Source organism: Lissotriton vulgaris, chromosome 6, assembly GCF_964263255.1.
Source record: "Lissotriton vulgaris chromosome 6, aLisVul1.2, whole genome shotgun sequence".
Lineage (NCBI taxonomy): Eukaryota > Metazoa > Chordata > Amphibia > Caudata > Salamandridae > Lissotriton > Lissotriton vulgaris.
The window spans coordinates 273,701,658-273,717,328 of NC_141694.1; the positions used below are offsets into that span (position 1 = coordinate 273,701,658).

The window sequence follows — 15,671 nt, forward strand, 5'->3', positions numbered from 1 at the left end:
CTGAAAGATATACCAGTGAAGGGCCCAAAGTAAATGAAGATGTACTGAGGAATTGGATGGCTGCACCCCAGTGGGAGTGGCATGTGTAATTCCCTCTACATTCCACCAGGTAGGCTGTGGGCTGTGTCTCCCTTTAACTGAGCACAACCATGTTCACCTGGAGACCAGTGGCACTCTACCTTGGACTGAGGCCCTGTATATTGAATGCCGCATCCACCCTTCACACTAGTGAGGGACTGTGACTCACGATTCCTGAAAAGCAGGGGCCGGGTGACCACTGCTCAGGAATGACAGCGCAATGCACTAAAAAGGACCGTTCCCTCAAAGACTTGTGCTCACAAAGCCCTCTGCCTCATTGCCTTTGGAGCATTCCGGCTCCTCAAGCAGACCACCATCTCCCAGAGACATCGAGGGGGGGCCCCAGTCAACCGTTCTTACCTGGAAACGCTGTTCTCCTCCCTCAGGGAAGACTTGATGACAATCAAGAGGGACCTGGTGCATGATCTACAAGTAGTCTGGAAAGAGGTGCATACATAACTTTCCTCTGAAGGAGCGGATTCTCTGCAAGTCATGGGATACCAACTCAATACATTTCCGGGGCCATCCACTCAACTATTTCAAGATCTCTCAACAATCACACTGCAGAAAAGGCAGAGCTCCATCCCCCGGTGACAGCCTTCCTCCGTGACAAAAATATCATGTACTCTTGGGGCCATCCCTTTCGCCGGGTCTTTACATGGGAGGGGAGACTCCACTAGATCTGTTCCCTTGCAGCAGCCTGTGACATATTGCAAATTGAGGTCCTTGAGGGCCCATCCCCCAGCATGATAGCCTTAGGTCCATAGCCGGGCAATTTTCATGCTGGAATAGCAAACTTTGTGGTTCAGGGATCACGAGGCACGACCCGACCACGATCACCCAAAAAAGACGAGAAACTGGAGAAACTGTCTGAAAATCCAACATCACAAGACAATGCCTGAGGCTCCGAGGAGGCTCCTCCACCATTTCTCATACGTATCCTAGACAAGGGCCGAGGGGACACTCACTGTGGAGACTGGCTAACTATGGACCCCACCCCTCTACTTCCTGGACTGGTAAGGACATTGTTGAATTCCTCGCCCCTCCAGGGACATTGCATACATTTTTTCTTTAGTTTTCTATTCTAGTTCTGTTCTTTGTTGGGAATATTACAAGGGTAGCCACATCCATGCTACTGGGTGAAAAAGGTCCAGATTATGGCCATTTAATGCAGGTACACACACACACACCCACAGATGCTTGGTGACCCCTTTAAGGTGATTTCCCTGAATGTGAAGGGGCTTATCAACCCTGTTAAGAGGCAGGCCGTCCTCTAGTATTTGAAATGCATTCGGCAGGGATCTGCCTTCTCCAGGCTTGCAGGGGACTGGCACAGGCTGAAATCCAGAGCATTCCCTCACCGATTTGTATCCTTGACAGGGGAAAACATGGTTTGGGTTGCCATCCTGTGCTTCCGTAATTTCTGGGGGAAAGTTGAACATACACTAATAGCGCTTAAAGGTCACCTCCTGGTCTGTCGCATACAGCTAGCACCCAGACACTCATCTTAGGCTCCGTCCATGCCCCTAACAAGGGTCAAGAGCACTTCTTGAGAATGGCATTAGCGGACACCCTTGCCTCACAGGATCACATAGTCTTAATAGGGGCGACTTCAACTTGGTATTTGATAATTAATTAGATTGCTTGGCCCCCAGGGAGGGGGAGGTAGGGGCACTTATGTGGGAGGGCGCAGCTTGGCTCCGGAAGGTGGGCTTGACGGACTTATGGAGAGAGCACCATCCCCTTCCCTATGATTACACTTTCTTTTTGCACGTGCTTAGGTCTTAAGCCCACCTGGACCACTTTTTGTGCTCCAGGGTACTCCAGCAGTTAGCCACGAGATTGATCAACTATCTCTCTTCCACTACTCAGCACTCGTCCTTGAGTTGTGCGCTCCACCAGCTGGAGACACCCCCGGCAGTGAAGACTCTCAGAGACCCTTGTCCAGAGACCAGAAGTGGTGGGACAAGTCAGCAAGGCCATTACTGACTATCTTAAAGTCAATGATAATTCTGACGTGCCCGGGTCCATAGTCTAGGATGCCCTGAAGTCAGTTATTAGAGGCAAATTTATTGCGCTCTCGGCGGGGAAAATTAATTGCATTTAACCAATAGGGAAGAACAACAGAGAAAGGTGCTCAAACTGGAGCATATCCAACAACGCACTGGGGCTCCAAGAATATGGTGCAAGCTGGAAATGGCCAGGAAGCAACTGGCGGGGTTGGATCTATGTAGGGCCAAATATTCCCTTCATCAGCTAAAACACTCCTTCTATGTCGGGGTGACAAATGTGGAGGCTCTTGGCAAACAAGCTTAGAGCCCAGTGACAGTCAGCGAGGGTTAATTTTCTCCTGACTGCCGAAGAGGCATCCGTGGTGGGGGACGAACTCATATCATCCAAGTTCTTAGAGTTCCGCAAAGATCTATACTCGGAGCAGTCTCTACCCCCTTGGAACCCAACCCGTTACCTCCACACAGCAACCACTACCTGACTGACCGAAGCACAGACAGCCATGTTGGATTGTCCAATATGCATTAAAGAGGTCATAGCTTTGATATCTAGACAAAAAACCTCTTAAGTCACCAGTATCTGGTGGCTTCCTATCAGTTTTCTATAAACCTTCTGCCTGGAACTAGATTCTATCCTCACAAGGCTTTTTAACTCCATATCGGACACAGCCACTCTCCTACCCTCGATGCAAGAGGCAACCATTGTCATCATCCCTAAGCCTGGAAAAGGTGGGCGGCATTGTGCAACTTATCACCCCATTTCTCTACTGAAAGTAGTTGCAAAACTATTCACTGGTTTTCTGGTGGCCCATCTCAAGCCCTATAAGCAGAGTCTAGTGGCCCCAGGTTAAGTGGGCATTTTTTCCCCAGAGGCAGTGTGCCAATAATATGAAGCAACTCCTTCACATCATTGACAAAGCCAACCACATTTGGAGCAAATCAATGCTGTTATTGGTTGATGCTGAGAAAGCATTTGACCATGTGCATTGAGATTCATTGGGCCACTTTGGTTAGGGGAATGATTTTGCTCCTGGGTCTTAAGCAACTACAGGGTTTCAGAATGCCTTGGTGTCGGTCAATGGGCGTAACTCTATGTTCTGTCGGACAAGAAGGGACACGCAGCAGGTCTGCCCATTGTTGGCCCTTCTAATTGCACTCTATATAGAGCCGTTTGCACAGAGGGTGAGGGACCATCCTCAAATCAAGGGGGTTCTCTTTTGAAGGGGAGGAGCACCTGATTAGTCTATACGCCTTCCTGGAGAAGCTGATGGACTTTGGAGAAGGCTTGGTTTTCCGCATGAACCTCCATAAGTCTCAGTCCCTTAATTTGGGAGTTTCTCCAACTACACTGGCTTCTTTAAACCAGGCATATCAACTGCGATGGCCTACGGGCATCTATTTCCTGGAAATGCTGCAGGCCTCAGCACTGGAGTACACAGAATCCTTTAATTACTGAGTTCTTCTGAAGCAAGAGCGAGCCGATCTGGCCAACTGGAGAAACTATCTGTTTTCTTTGCTGGGCCGCATTGTGGCCCTTAAGATGACAATCCTCCCCAAGATATTCTTACAGATCCTTCCTTTGACTCCTCCAACAGGCACGATCCCCACCCTACAGGCCTTGGCCATCAATTTATATGGGCGGGCAAGAGCTTCCATATGCATGGAGTTGAGCTGGCGCCTACCTGCTGAAGGAGGACTAGGAGTGCCGAGCCCCCTCCATTACTACCAGGCCCTCCATCTTCACTATCTGGTCTAAAAGCCTTGGTTATTCATGGACCAAGCACTTGCGGGAACCTCACTGGGTAAGGTCCAGTTTCTTCCTCATGAACATAGAGCCCCCAGTCTCTACATATCCCTAATTACAAGGTCTTTGTTAAAGGTGTAGTACACTCAAACTTTCAGTGGGACCCTGACCACCCTTTCCGCCCCGTGACGTCAGTGGCGGGCAATCTAGCTTTCACCCAAGCGTGGCAGGAGTCCGGCTGTTGGGCAATTTGGCACTTTTTTTACCAGGACTGCCCCATCCCTTTTGATACTCTATGGGGAGATTTCTCTATTCCTGAAGTTGAACAGTTCTGTTTTCTTCAGATTAGACATTGCATTTTACACCCCTAAGTTGTCAGGAAGCTCAGAGGCTCCTACCAACATTTGAAAAAAGGCTCCTTATCAAAAGGTCAGAGAAATACCTTATCATGGAATTATATACTCTCCTCTTACCATCAGGGAAATCCCCCACCCAAACATGTTGGGAGACTGAATTGGGAAGGTAGCTCACCAATAAAGAGTGGCAAGATGTATTCTATAGAATGCTGTACACTACATACAACACATCTAGCACAGAAACATCTGTAAAAATTAGCATTTACTTGTATTTGACCCCCGTCAGGCTCCACAGAGGCAACCTTACCTGAATTGATGAGTGCTGGCGACAATGTGGGGTGAAGGGCACCCTCTCTCATATCCTATGGGATTGTCTGAAGTTGACCTCATTCTGGAATTCTGTATTAAATGACTGATAACCACTTCCACACCCAGATCCCCAGGTTTCCCTCTTTTATCTTGCTAGGACTCCCCAATGTTCAAACGCACCTGTTTACAATGCTTACAATGCACAGGGGGACACACATTGGTATTGCCCTATGGGCTGCCCATCAAACCATCCTATCACTTTGGGAATATGTCCCGATATTCTTGACACAGTATTTTTGCATCACAATATTTTTTACAATATTTTGTCCAAGCACCGTTTCAGAGCCTGATTGCCAGTTTGGCGCACAGGTTACTCCATCACAAATGTGACAGATATCCCGTCAACCGTATTGTAAGTTTCATTGTATCCAATTGAAAATAATGGAACTCGTAATATGGAGGATGGGATATCTGTCACATTTGCGACGGAGTAACCCGTCAGCCAACCGTGCAATCAGTCCCTCATTGTCCGCATCTGACATCATTATCCGAGCGTTTGTGATGTGTTGTTTCCTAGGTGCGACATACCTGTCTGGCCAGGTCTAAATAGAGCAGGTAGCCTGTCAGTTTGGTGGACAGAGTACTGCACCAATTTTGTGACGGTATACCCAATCCGCCGAACTGTAAATCAGGACTATTGTTTTGTTATGCATAATGCGAATACCGACTTCAAAATCTGCTTATTAACTGATCTTTTTTCATAGCAGTGAAAAACAAAAGTTGGTTTTCACTGCTGTAATGTCAATTGGTCTTTGTTCATCTTACCGGGATATCCATAAACTGCATGTCAAAATTGTTTGCAATTACAACTTCGACCAGAATGAGATTTCCATACTTGAGATCATATTACCAGGTCCAACCGTCTTCAGAGACAGTATACATGTCCTGCCCTCCCTCCCCCACCGAGACTTCATAATGAGTCCAGATTGAGAAACAAATGGTTGAACTACTGCAAAATAAAACACAACCTGTCAGGGAGCCAACAGTTTAACATATGTTTAATGCAAAAGTGGCGAGCACACAGGCAAAATCAGCAAATGACAACTGGCAATTTAATGGATCAAAACATATGCTCAAATTCTAGCTGAATCATGGAATTTTAAATTATATTCAAATTACACGTTTCAAACACTTTATCACCATTGCAAGTCAATTGGAACTTGATAGAAACTGATGCTTTTACAAAACTAATTATTGAGTAGGGTAAGGTATCTTCTCATGAGAAGAATGAGAGGAGTCCTTGAAACAGATAGTGATACATAAATATACTGTTGAATATACTACTTCCTGAAAATCTCTATTTTGGTTACCAACATTGTAAGCAAGACTACTTTTTACTATGAGGTGCACAAAATTTGGAACTGTACACCACTAAATAAAATGGCTTCTGGGCCTAGGAAATCATGCAAGATAGCATGTATGTTAAAGAAACTGAACCTTCAGATTAACACAAGAACAACATAAAAACGTATGTGATATATCAGCACACGTTAAAGAATACATTTGTAAAAAAAAACTTTGATAAAGGCAGCAAGTTTATGAGGTTGTACTTTCTCAATTCAACTGTCACTGAAATTCTTTGCAGCCAATGGAAGCCCCCATAATTCTGACAAACTGATGCTCTATGTTATGTTATTTACGTTGCATTAAATAGTTAAAGCAATGAAATTCGAAGTCTATTGCACATAAATGTACTGTTTTTGGATGACTGTAATTTCCTCCTTTGGGCTTACTCTTTTCATTGGCTGGTTTGAGAAGCAAAGAGGATCTCAAAATCAATATGAAAGCCATGTCAGAGCAGAAAGAGAAATAGCTTCAATTGCCCCATTCTTTTGGACAACATCCTCTGACTGGAAGTCTTATTTTGTGAAACTCTGCAATTTCTTTATAGCTGAGACTTTTGGTATACTTGAGAGTAGTTTTGCTCCTCTGTAATACTATAATCTAAAAGCGTCACTCGAAACCAAAATAAAATGACAGAACTGGCTGCAGACTCAATTCTTTAAGGAGAGCTGATCTGAACAACTGTCACTTGGGGGCATATGTTTCAAATACCGTTATTGTGATTCTGAAATAGCGATTTTTAGAGAATCGCTATTCGAGAATCGTAAAACAGGATGTAATAAAAAATGTGCAAATGTTTTGTGATTCCTAGGCTTTATTTAATTGTGATTCGCAAATTGGGAATCGCAATTAGGGAATACCTTCCCATTCATTGAAAGGGAAGACATTCGCAATTTGGGAGTACCCATTAGGTACTCGCAAATTGCTAATACAATTTCAAGGGTGCAAGGGTGTCATAAGGACACCCTGTTGCACCCCTGAAATGAGCATGTGAGCACAAAGAAATTGCAAATTACCATCAACTTGAAGTTGGTGGTTATTTGCGATTTCTAAAGGGGAAATCGCACAATCTGGGTGCTTTCTACATTGCATTCTTACGTGCATTCACAAAATAGGGAATCGCTAATTTTGCGATTCCCTATTTTGTGAGGGCCTTTTGGTATGATAGATCCTAAAAGGCTTTTTCCCGTTCGCAAACGGGCCGATTCTGAGAATCGTCCCATTTGTGAATGGGAGATAGGCTTCATACATATGCCCCTAAATGGCTATGATCTAAGAAGAGTTTTCGGTAGATTACTTTCTTCAAAGTTGGCAGATCCACATTGAGCTGGCTCTCCACTGACTAGCATGTTTGTAGGCAGGAAGGAAGAGATAAGTTGTATAAGGCTCAATTCAGACTGGGTAAACACAAAGAATGTTAGTTTTTAATAAGCGGATACTTTTAACTTTTAAGAAATGTTTAAAAACCTGGCTATTTTAAGATCTCCTTAAGTGAATTAGTTTTTCGTCTTCCATCTCCGGAATCAGCATTAGCACCGGGATACTCCTTTGGGAGTGACTTGTTGCACTGCACAAACCTGTTAACATAACATAACATTACATGGAGTAGAGCACAGAAGGGTAATACAAAGAGAGGTGGGGATGGGGTGGCAAAAAAACAGATTGTTCATGTTTTAATATTTGGGAAGGGATCGTTAATACCATGAGTGGCATGTGTGTGTGTCAGGATGCCAGGGCTGTTTTCAATTTGTATTTCAGAGGTCAGAGATGGCCAGACAAGGCCTGGGTTGAATAACAGGACACCAGGAATAATGTTTAATGTATGTACAGCACAGAAGGCAGGAGAAGGTTATGCTATGTTGTACATGGCTTCCCCGTGTCTACTCTACACCTAGGCGAATGAACTAAATATTTGTATAACATAAACTTTCAGGTAGGCAACTATTAACAATTCTTTTTATCCTGGGCTTCTGAGTGATATCATAGATAACTGGAGCTTCACTCTTGTTGTTTATTTGATGCCACTTGGAACTCCTTGTTAAACAGAATTCCTATTATTCTCACTTATCAATATGTCATTTTATGTAATCTTTATGAGCTCTTCTGTCATTCACTCAGTATTTGAAATTCCTATCCACTACACTTCTGGCTTGTTTCCTTGCTGCCCCGCTCCATAAAATAATTGAAAACTCAACTCATTTTTGTTGAAATACACACCTCCTCTCCCATTTAATACACCAGGTGGCTAAAATTATGTCCTACCAACGCCAACTGTGCAGAAAACTAAAACCCACCATGCCTCCTATAGTCTTCCGAAACACAGTAAAGGCTTATGTACTCATTCTTCTAGATGGTACAAATACCACCTTGACTGACCTTCCAAAATCTGCCCATGAATCAATTCAAGTTTATCAACATAGGCTGCTCAGTTAGTTGAAGGAGCAAATACATCTGATCATACTTTTCTCATCCAAAAGCACCTTTACTCACTACTGCTGGAAACATTTGCATGTATTAAAAATAAAGGAATTCACACCACCATTCCTCCTTATATAAACCCCAAACTCAGGGTCACAGGTGAAAGCGAGAATGCAGGGGATGAAACCACCAAATTCTTGACGCCCACCCGCCCTGAAAACTATAACAACCATACACGATTTCTGATGCTTTTCTTTAAGACGTTGGACCTCTATTCGAAACTGTATAAGGCTAAACTTGAGCCCTAAGGCTTTCCGGAAAGGCCTAGTTCCTCACTGTTCTTTGTAATAGTCATAGTTCTCTTGTTACCTGCAAAGTGCTCTGCTGCTCGGTGGCTAGGCTCTTCATATAGACATAATTTAAATAAATGCAAAAATTGGAGAACAACAGTTGCAAGCAGGTAATAGCGACTTCCTTTAGCACACCTATCCATTTTAATTGTGAGCATTTGAATTATCACTACTTTCATTTTTTAGAGCTATACTTTCACAGATTATTCTTTTGAGAGCATTTCAAGGTGATATTCATGATACTTAGTACAAGAGGAAAGACAGTTTTAACTATTCGTGTATTTTAATTATTTCAGGGGCTGCAAATTTATGTTCTGAAAAACGGAAAGGATGAGCCTTCAAACTTTTTCAGAACAACCATCTGATAATAGTGAACTTTCACAGCTGTGGCACATGGAAATTGAAGACATAGGGAGACTTACAAAAGGTGAACACTGTAGCATGCACCTCGAAGAAGAATTTAAGAAATTATCACTTAAAACTGAATCCCATAATTTAATTCAACATCGTGGCTTTGGGGACTGGGAATTTGTTCAGTGGTTCAACTTTGCTCGAGAAAGAAATACAGAGAAAACAGAATGCAAGAGTGATATTCTCAAAACGGCATATAAAACTAAAACCATACAGAGCAGTGCCAATCTGCAGTTGACATTGCATTTAGAAAATAATTTTTGTTGCGAAGAGATACTGTCATTTGGAAACTATGAAATCAATACCGCACATTGCTCTGCATCTGGTGCAAAAAGGCAGCACTCACAGACAGATATAATTCAAAAGTGCAGTGTAACCAGGAAGTGCAAAGTAAAAGGAATTGATCACCTGATAAAACTGAGCATACCTGAAACAATTAAGACCATAGCAAAATGTGATGAGACTGAATTTGGAGACGTTGGTACAATTTTAAATAACAGTCCCCAGATAGAATTTGTAGCTCAAACACATAGAAGAAGTAAAGCACGAACAAATGATAAATGTGAGTCTATAAATACATTTTGTGACAGAATGATCACGTCTCCAAAATTAAAATCCATATTTAAAGACTTCATTTACAGCGGTTTTCATGAAAATTTGAAGTACAGTGAGCCCAATGAAAATGAACTAGAAATGTTGGGAAAATGTCAACATCAATGCATTTGTGCTGAATTGTCTGCTAATAGATGTTCACATTTGAAGGGCAAATTTAACTTAGAAATCCCTGAAGGTATAAGGTACTGCAAGCAACAAATAGCTAATTTTCACAATCAGCCAATTGCATTTCAGTGTGGTATGGCTCAAGCACTTTTAAAACTAGAGCCAAAGCAAGATCATTTTGATTGCCATTCAAGCATGCAGTGCAAAGAGGCTCAGCAAAACCTGCAACAGTTTTATGGCAAAGAACAAACTGTCCAAGCCAATCACTATATTTGCAGACCTGCAAGAGGATTTGCTGAGTTCTGTGAAATGAAATTTACTTCTGCGATTAAAGGTGTTTCATCTATTTCAAACAAAGACTTGGAGAATACCGTATCCTGCTTTGATAGTGCGATGACATATGCCCACATACCCTTTCATAGAAATTTGAAGAGAAAATTGCAAATGAACATTAATGATGACTGGCAACTAAAGAAAAAGCGATACTTGGAATTTTCTATATATGCTGAATCTAATTCAATCAAAGATAATGTATACAACAGTTTGTGCCAGAGTTCTCAAGATCCATGTCAAAAAGTAACCTGCAAGATTGGCATTAAATTTAATGATCATTTGTTGTCCTCTCAGGCAATAGAGGAGAAGTTAAAACATGCATGTACACAAAATGTAGAGAATTTAAACAATGCTAATAGAAAATATTGCAATGCAAAGAATGTTTACTCAGATGTGGGTTATTTCCTTTCATCATTTTATATTTTATATCTCACGTCTGATATCTCAACGGACAAAGAAACCATTGTGTACAAACCAACTGCCACAAATGATGTGTTTCTTAAGAATCTACCTGCTGCTTCTGTTGTTAAAAAGGGTGCACTAAGTACACTCAATAAAGAGAGGGAAAAATCAAAATCCTGCATAGATTGTAGGCTGGTACATTTACAAACAACCACACAAAAGAATTTGAAGAGAAAATTACATTTAAACAGAGATATTAACTGCAAACGAAAGTGTTTCTTGGCATTATCTACAGTTGCAGATGCTACCAAGCCTGAAGATAAGGAACATGGCACTTTCAGCATGAGTTTTGTACCTCAGTGTCAGAAAGTAATCAGCAATACTGGTACAAAATGTTGTGAGCTTGTTTCACCTTTTAAGACAATGAAGGAGAAATTGAAACGTGCAGTTGATGCAAATAAGGAAATGTTAAACACTAATAACAGATCCTACTGCAAAAGAAAAAAACACTTCTTAATTACAGAGCATCGGCTACTTCTAAGAGTATATATATTTGATCTCAGGAATTATCTTTTTATCTGGTATTCTACCAATAGGAAACTTTTTTGTAGCAGAACATATTATGACCAAGTCCTTTTGATGGCATCCGTTTCAGTAACTTCTGTGCCTGACTGTATATGCTTACCAAACTATGAAGACAGTTGCTATAATGCTTTTCTCACTAGGATATGTAATAGTTTAAAGCTTGGAAAAATATATACCCCAGACAGTAGAAAAATTGGAAACATTAATGATGATTACAACAAATATAAGTGTTTGCAGAGTGATTTCTCAGTGCATGAATATATATGTTTAGCAAACTCAAATCATAATGTCCATTTTATTAGAGTGGACACCGAAGATTTTGTTTTAAACAGCCAGGTTGTCAGTATAACTCCTCGTCCTTTTACCATTACTGAAGATTGCTTTGATTGGTGCACTTCATTTTCAGTGGAGAAGTACCTTACTACCACAAAATGCATAGATATGAAACAAAAGAACTATAAATCTGCACATTATGTGATTTGCCTTTCAAATTTTGCTGTCGGGAAAGAGTTAGATTTTATTTTTTCAGAAATGTCAATGATGCTAGGCACAGAAACCAGTGTGAAGCTAAATACACGTAGGAGAGGCAAACCTAGGCTTTCAAAAGAAAATATGATTGTTAATAGTGAGCATAGTGACATTGGTATAAACAAACGAAAAAGCCATAAAAACATTTTCCAATTCACAACAGAACTACCATACTCACCCTTCAAATTGCATACCTATCGTCCATGCAACACTTCATTACTGATGAAAGCTGAGGGCAAAAAAGAAGCAAAATATTTTCACTTCAAAAAACCTATTTCCTTTATGTCAGATACATTTAAAAAGATTGACCTATCCCCAGAATTAAAAATCCTTGATAAAGTGGACTTTTTATCTGAAGGTCACTTTGGAAAATGTGTTAACGTTAGGTCCGTTCATAGTACTGTATCAAATGACCATAGTTGCTGTGATACAGGATTGTTAGGAACATCTTCCACATTTCAACCTACAAAAACAAATGTCGCCATAAATTCCAAAGCAAGGGATATAGACAAACATGCAAGGGAACTCCATGACAGTGATCAGTATTTGGAGAGAACAGGCTTATTTGTACAGTGTCCAGGTCAGGGTCTTCGACGAGGATCTACGATGCATAGTGCTTCCACTGATAGGTGTCATGATAAAAATGTTCATGCATCCCAAAATGCTATCAGAAAAAGTATCATCACAAGCAAATGTGATAATTTTCAAGATTCACTGTGTGAAAACATACAACAAAGTTCCACTGCAAACGCAGATTTAAGGGGATCTGTATATAAAATATATACACCTGAAAGTGAGGTAAATTTGAATAAGAACCCAATAACTGCTTTGACAGAATGGAACATAAATAACATGTTGTACAAAACAGTTTCTAAGCACTTAGACATGAAACAATCCAGAGCACAGGTAGAGCGTTCAAAACAACCAGTACGTATGAACCTATTGACAGATACAAACAATGTACCAGAAACACTACTTGAGGAGACAACGGTTAGTGACAGAATGTTAATTACCTTTGGTAGTACATGTAAACAAATGCTGGAAACTGAATACAGCCTGCTAAATGATGCAGAGAATTCTATCGCAATCAAAGAAATCCCTTCTGATGACCAAACAAAAAACATTTTTGCAATGAAAGCACAGTTTGATTTAGTATTAGAAGAGCTTGCCATGTTTAATGATATAAGCCTTGAGCAACAGAAAGAGACATACCAGGAAAAAGAAAGAAATGCACAATATCAAACTAAAACAAGAAACAATTCAGACTACGGACCTTACATGAAAAGTATAGCTGGCAGCTGCCTTTCAAAAAATGTATTGCAGTGTGTAAGTTGTCACACATCACAAAATGAAAATAATTCAAACAAATACCTTGGTGTTTATAAAAGGAAAGTGCAAACTAGCAAGGAAGAGCAGGAAGTTCCTGATGAGAGTTCATATTATAGTACAACAGAGGATGAATCACTGTATTCAGCTACTAATGAAGGTAAGTGAAAATATATTTTATGAATATATTCAGATTCTCGAAGAAGCAACAATACATTACTTAAGTCAAGAACACTAATTAAAGAAATTGCATGGCATATCAGCAAAACATCACTTTTCATTACATTTCTGTTTATTATCATAAAGGGACTCCTGGCTATCAAGTTTTAACCCCTTCGATGCGGATGACAAGGCCAGCTCGTCATGGGCGTTACCTGCGCTGCGCGCATGACGAGCTGGCTTTGTCACGTAACCCGCGAATTTCGAATCTTCAGCGACATTAATTGCAATTCACTTATAAATAACATGTTATAGAACAAAAACTGAGCGCCAAATGTACATACGTATTTTCTGGTCACAAACCATGCGTTTGGGTAAATCGCAGGGTTTCCAATGAGACAATATTTTTTTATAATGCACTACACCCATTTAATGATTCAATAACATGTTGAAGAATTGCTACTTTGGTTTAGGAAACCATTAGGAATGGCTATTTGGAAGGAGCGTGGTTAGTACATCCTTCCCAAATAGCAATTCCTAATGGTACGCATTAATGTTTGGGATCCAACTCCAGTCACAAAACATTACATTTGGCCAATTATTGAAAGGTGGTGGTGACCCGTTCGAAAATTTGTGACCTTTGGACCACTGCCACCACATAATAATAGTTTAGGTTTAAAACGTTCCTTTTTATAAACACATCCCATTTTCCAACAGGCAGCATTTAAGGAAAGAAAAGAAAATTGCTTTATTTAAAACAATCACAGACATGGTGGTTTGATTACCTCAGTGGGCCATCATCCCTGCTATAGCTGTGATTCATAGTAGGTCACAATTTGCAACCTACCTCATTAGCATTCATTCACTAGGTCGAATTGCAACCCACTGCTTTTCAGGATCTTGTTTACTGACCTAGTAGAACCTAGGTCAGTTCCCAAATACCATAGGATTCACACAAAGTTGGCATTTAAATTATGACCACTTTTCGTGAATCCTGTCTTAGCACATCTGACCCTTAGTTATATTTAGTTGTCTTCAATCTTGATTAAGGTATTGGGTTTTGTGGTGAAGTCTTAATAGTGCTTTTAAAAAACAAGAAAATCGTGTAATCTAGCCAGTGTATTAAACGAATTTTAGCTGCATTAATTGCACAATACAATGTGCTTTCTTTTGTATTTGTTGTATACCTTGAATGTATCTATGGGCCACATTTATCAACATTATGAATAGCGATTTCCTAATTGAAATTTTCTGCGAAGCGCAATTAGTTAATCGCCATTCCTAATGTATGAAACTCCAAGTTTCATTTAGTGATTCCTGGGGGTGGAGGGGGGCGCAAATGAGCCTACTTCATTAATATTAATGAGGTAGGTCGCAATTTGCAACCCTCTAGGAATCCCTAATAACATGTGGATGGTGGCCTGCTAGGGACCCTAGCAGACCACCATGCCCGTGCTTGCTTTTCAATAAAGCATTTTTTTTATGCAGACCATTTTCCTTAAAGGAAAACAGGTTGCGTTTAAAATTAAAAAAAAATGAAAAGTTTTCTTTTCCTGTTTTAAGAGCAGGCAGTGGTCCCTGGGACAACTGCAAGCTCTTAAAACATGTTTGCCATCATTCCCCAAGGGGAAGGGGGTCCCTGGCGGACCCCTTCCCATTTGTGAATGGGTTTTGGTGGTAAAATGCATTTTGTTTTTACTGTGTTCACAGTCACAAAACATTCATACATACCGCTGTAATTCAGTATTTGGAAGGGATGCTCAAAACACTCCCCTTCAAAATAATGAATCGCAAACATCTTTTTTGATTCAGTAACCGGTTACCGAATCACAAACTAGAGTTTTATACATAGGAAATGCCTTTTCGCATTCGCAAACGGCCCAGTTCTGAAAATTGGCCTGTTTGCAAATGCAATATAGGTTCATATATGTGGGCCTATATGTTATAAATGATTCTGGATGGTCTGTTGTGATTAACAGCTAAGACAGCCCCTCAATGTATTTGCCTTCTATTCATAAACTTTTTTATGGCATCTGATTTTCTCCTTTTTTGCATTCTTCAATTATGTTGGATTTTTTAAATTTCACATTTTTCTAAATTTACGGCGAAAGCAAAAATTCATTTATGTATTATCTGGAACATTCTCAAGAATGGAACTATAGTATTATGTAAATATGTGGAACAGTGGTTTACTATGGACTCATTCAGTATAAATTTGGAAGTTGGGTAGCATTTCAATTATTAGAAACAAATTACATTTTTATAATTTTTGCTGTCAGACTTACTCCAATTAGATGTACTTCACTGTCTTTGGTGCAGATGATGATTTTGTGAAGCAATGTATTAGACTGAAACATCATAGACACTACAATATACAGACTAGCTCTCTGTCTACCTGTTAATGGATTCAACTGTGATTTGAATTAAACAAAACCATTAAAATAGGGTCCAAGGGATATATATTTTAAAGACCCACACCTGATTTTATCCCCAGCAACAACTGAATGTATAACACACGAAACACAGGGGGTCTAACAGC

At 40.5% G+C, this 15,671-nt stretch overlaps 1 protein-coding gene across 1 annotated transcript in view; it reads left to right on the top strand.

Moving 5' to 3' along the window:
* The first annotated feature begins 8,998 nt into the window (after nucleotides 1–8,998).
* Nucleotides 8,999–15,671, top strand: part of RAD51AP2 (RAD51 associated protein 2) — an 81,069-nt gene continuing 74,396 nt past the window's right edge. Inside the window, exon 1 of the mRNA XM_086925183.1 lies at nucleotides 8,999–13,133. Coding sequence (XP_086781309.1) covers nucleotides 8,999–13,133 — 4,135 coding nt within the window. The remainder of the gene's footprint in view (nucleotides 13,134–15,671) is intronic.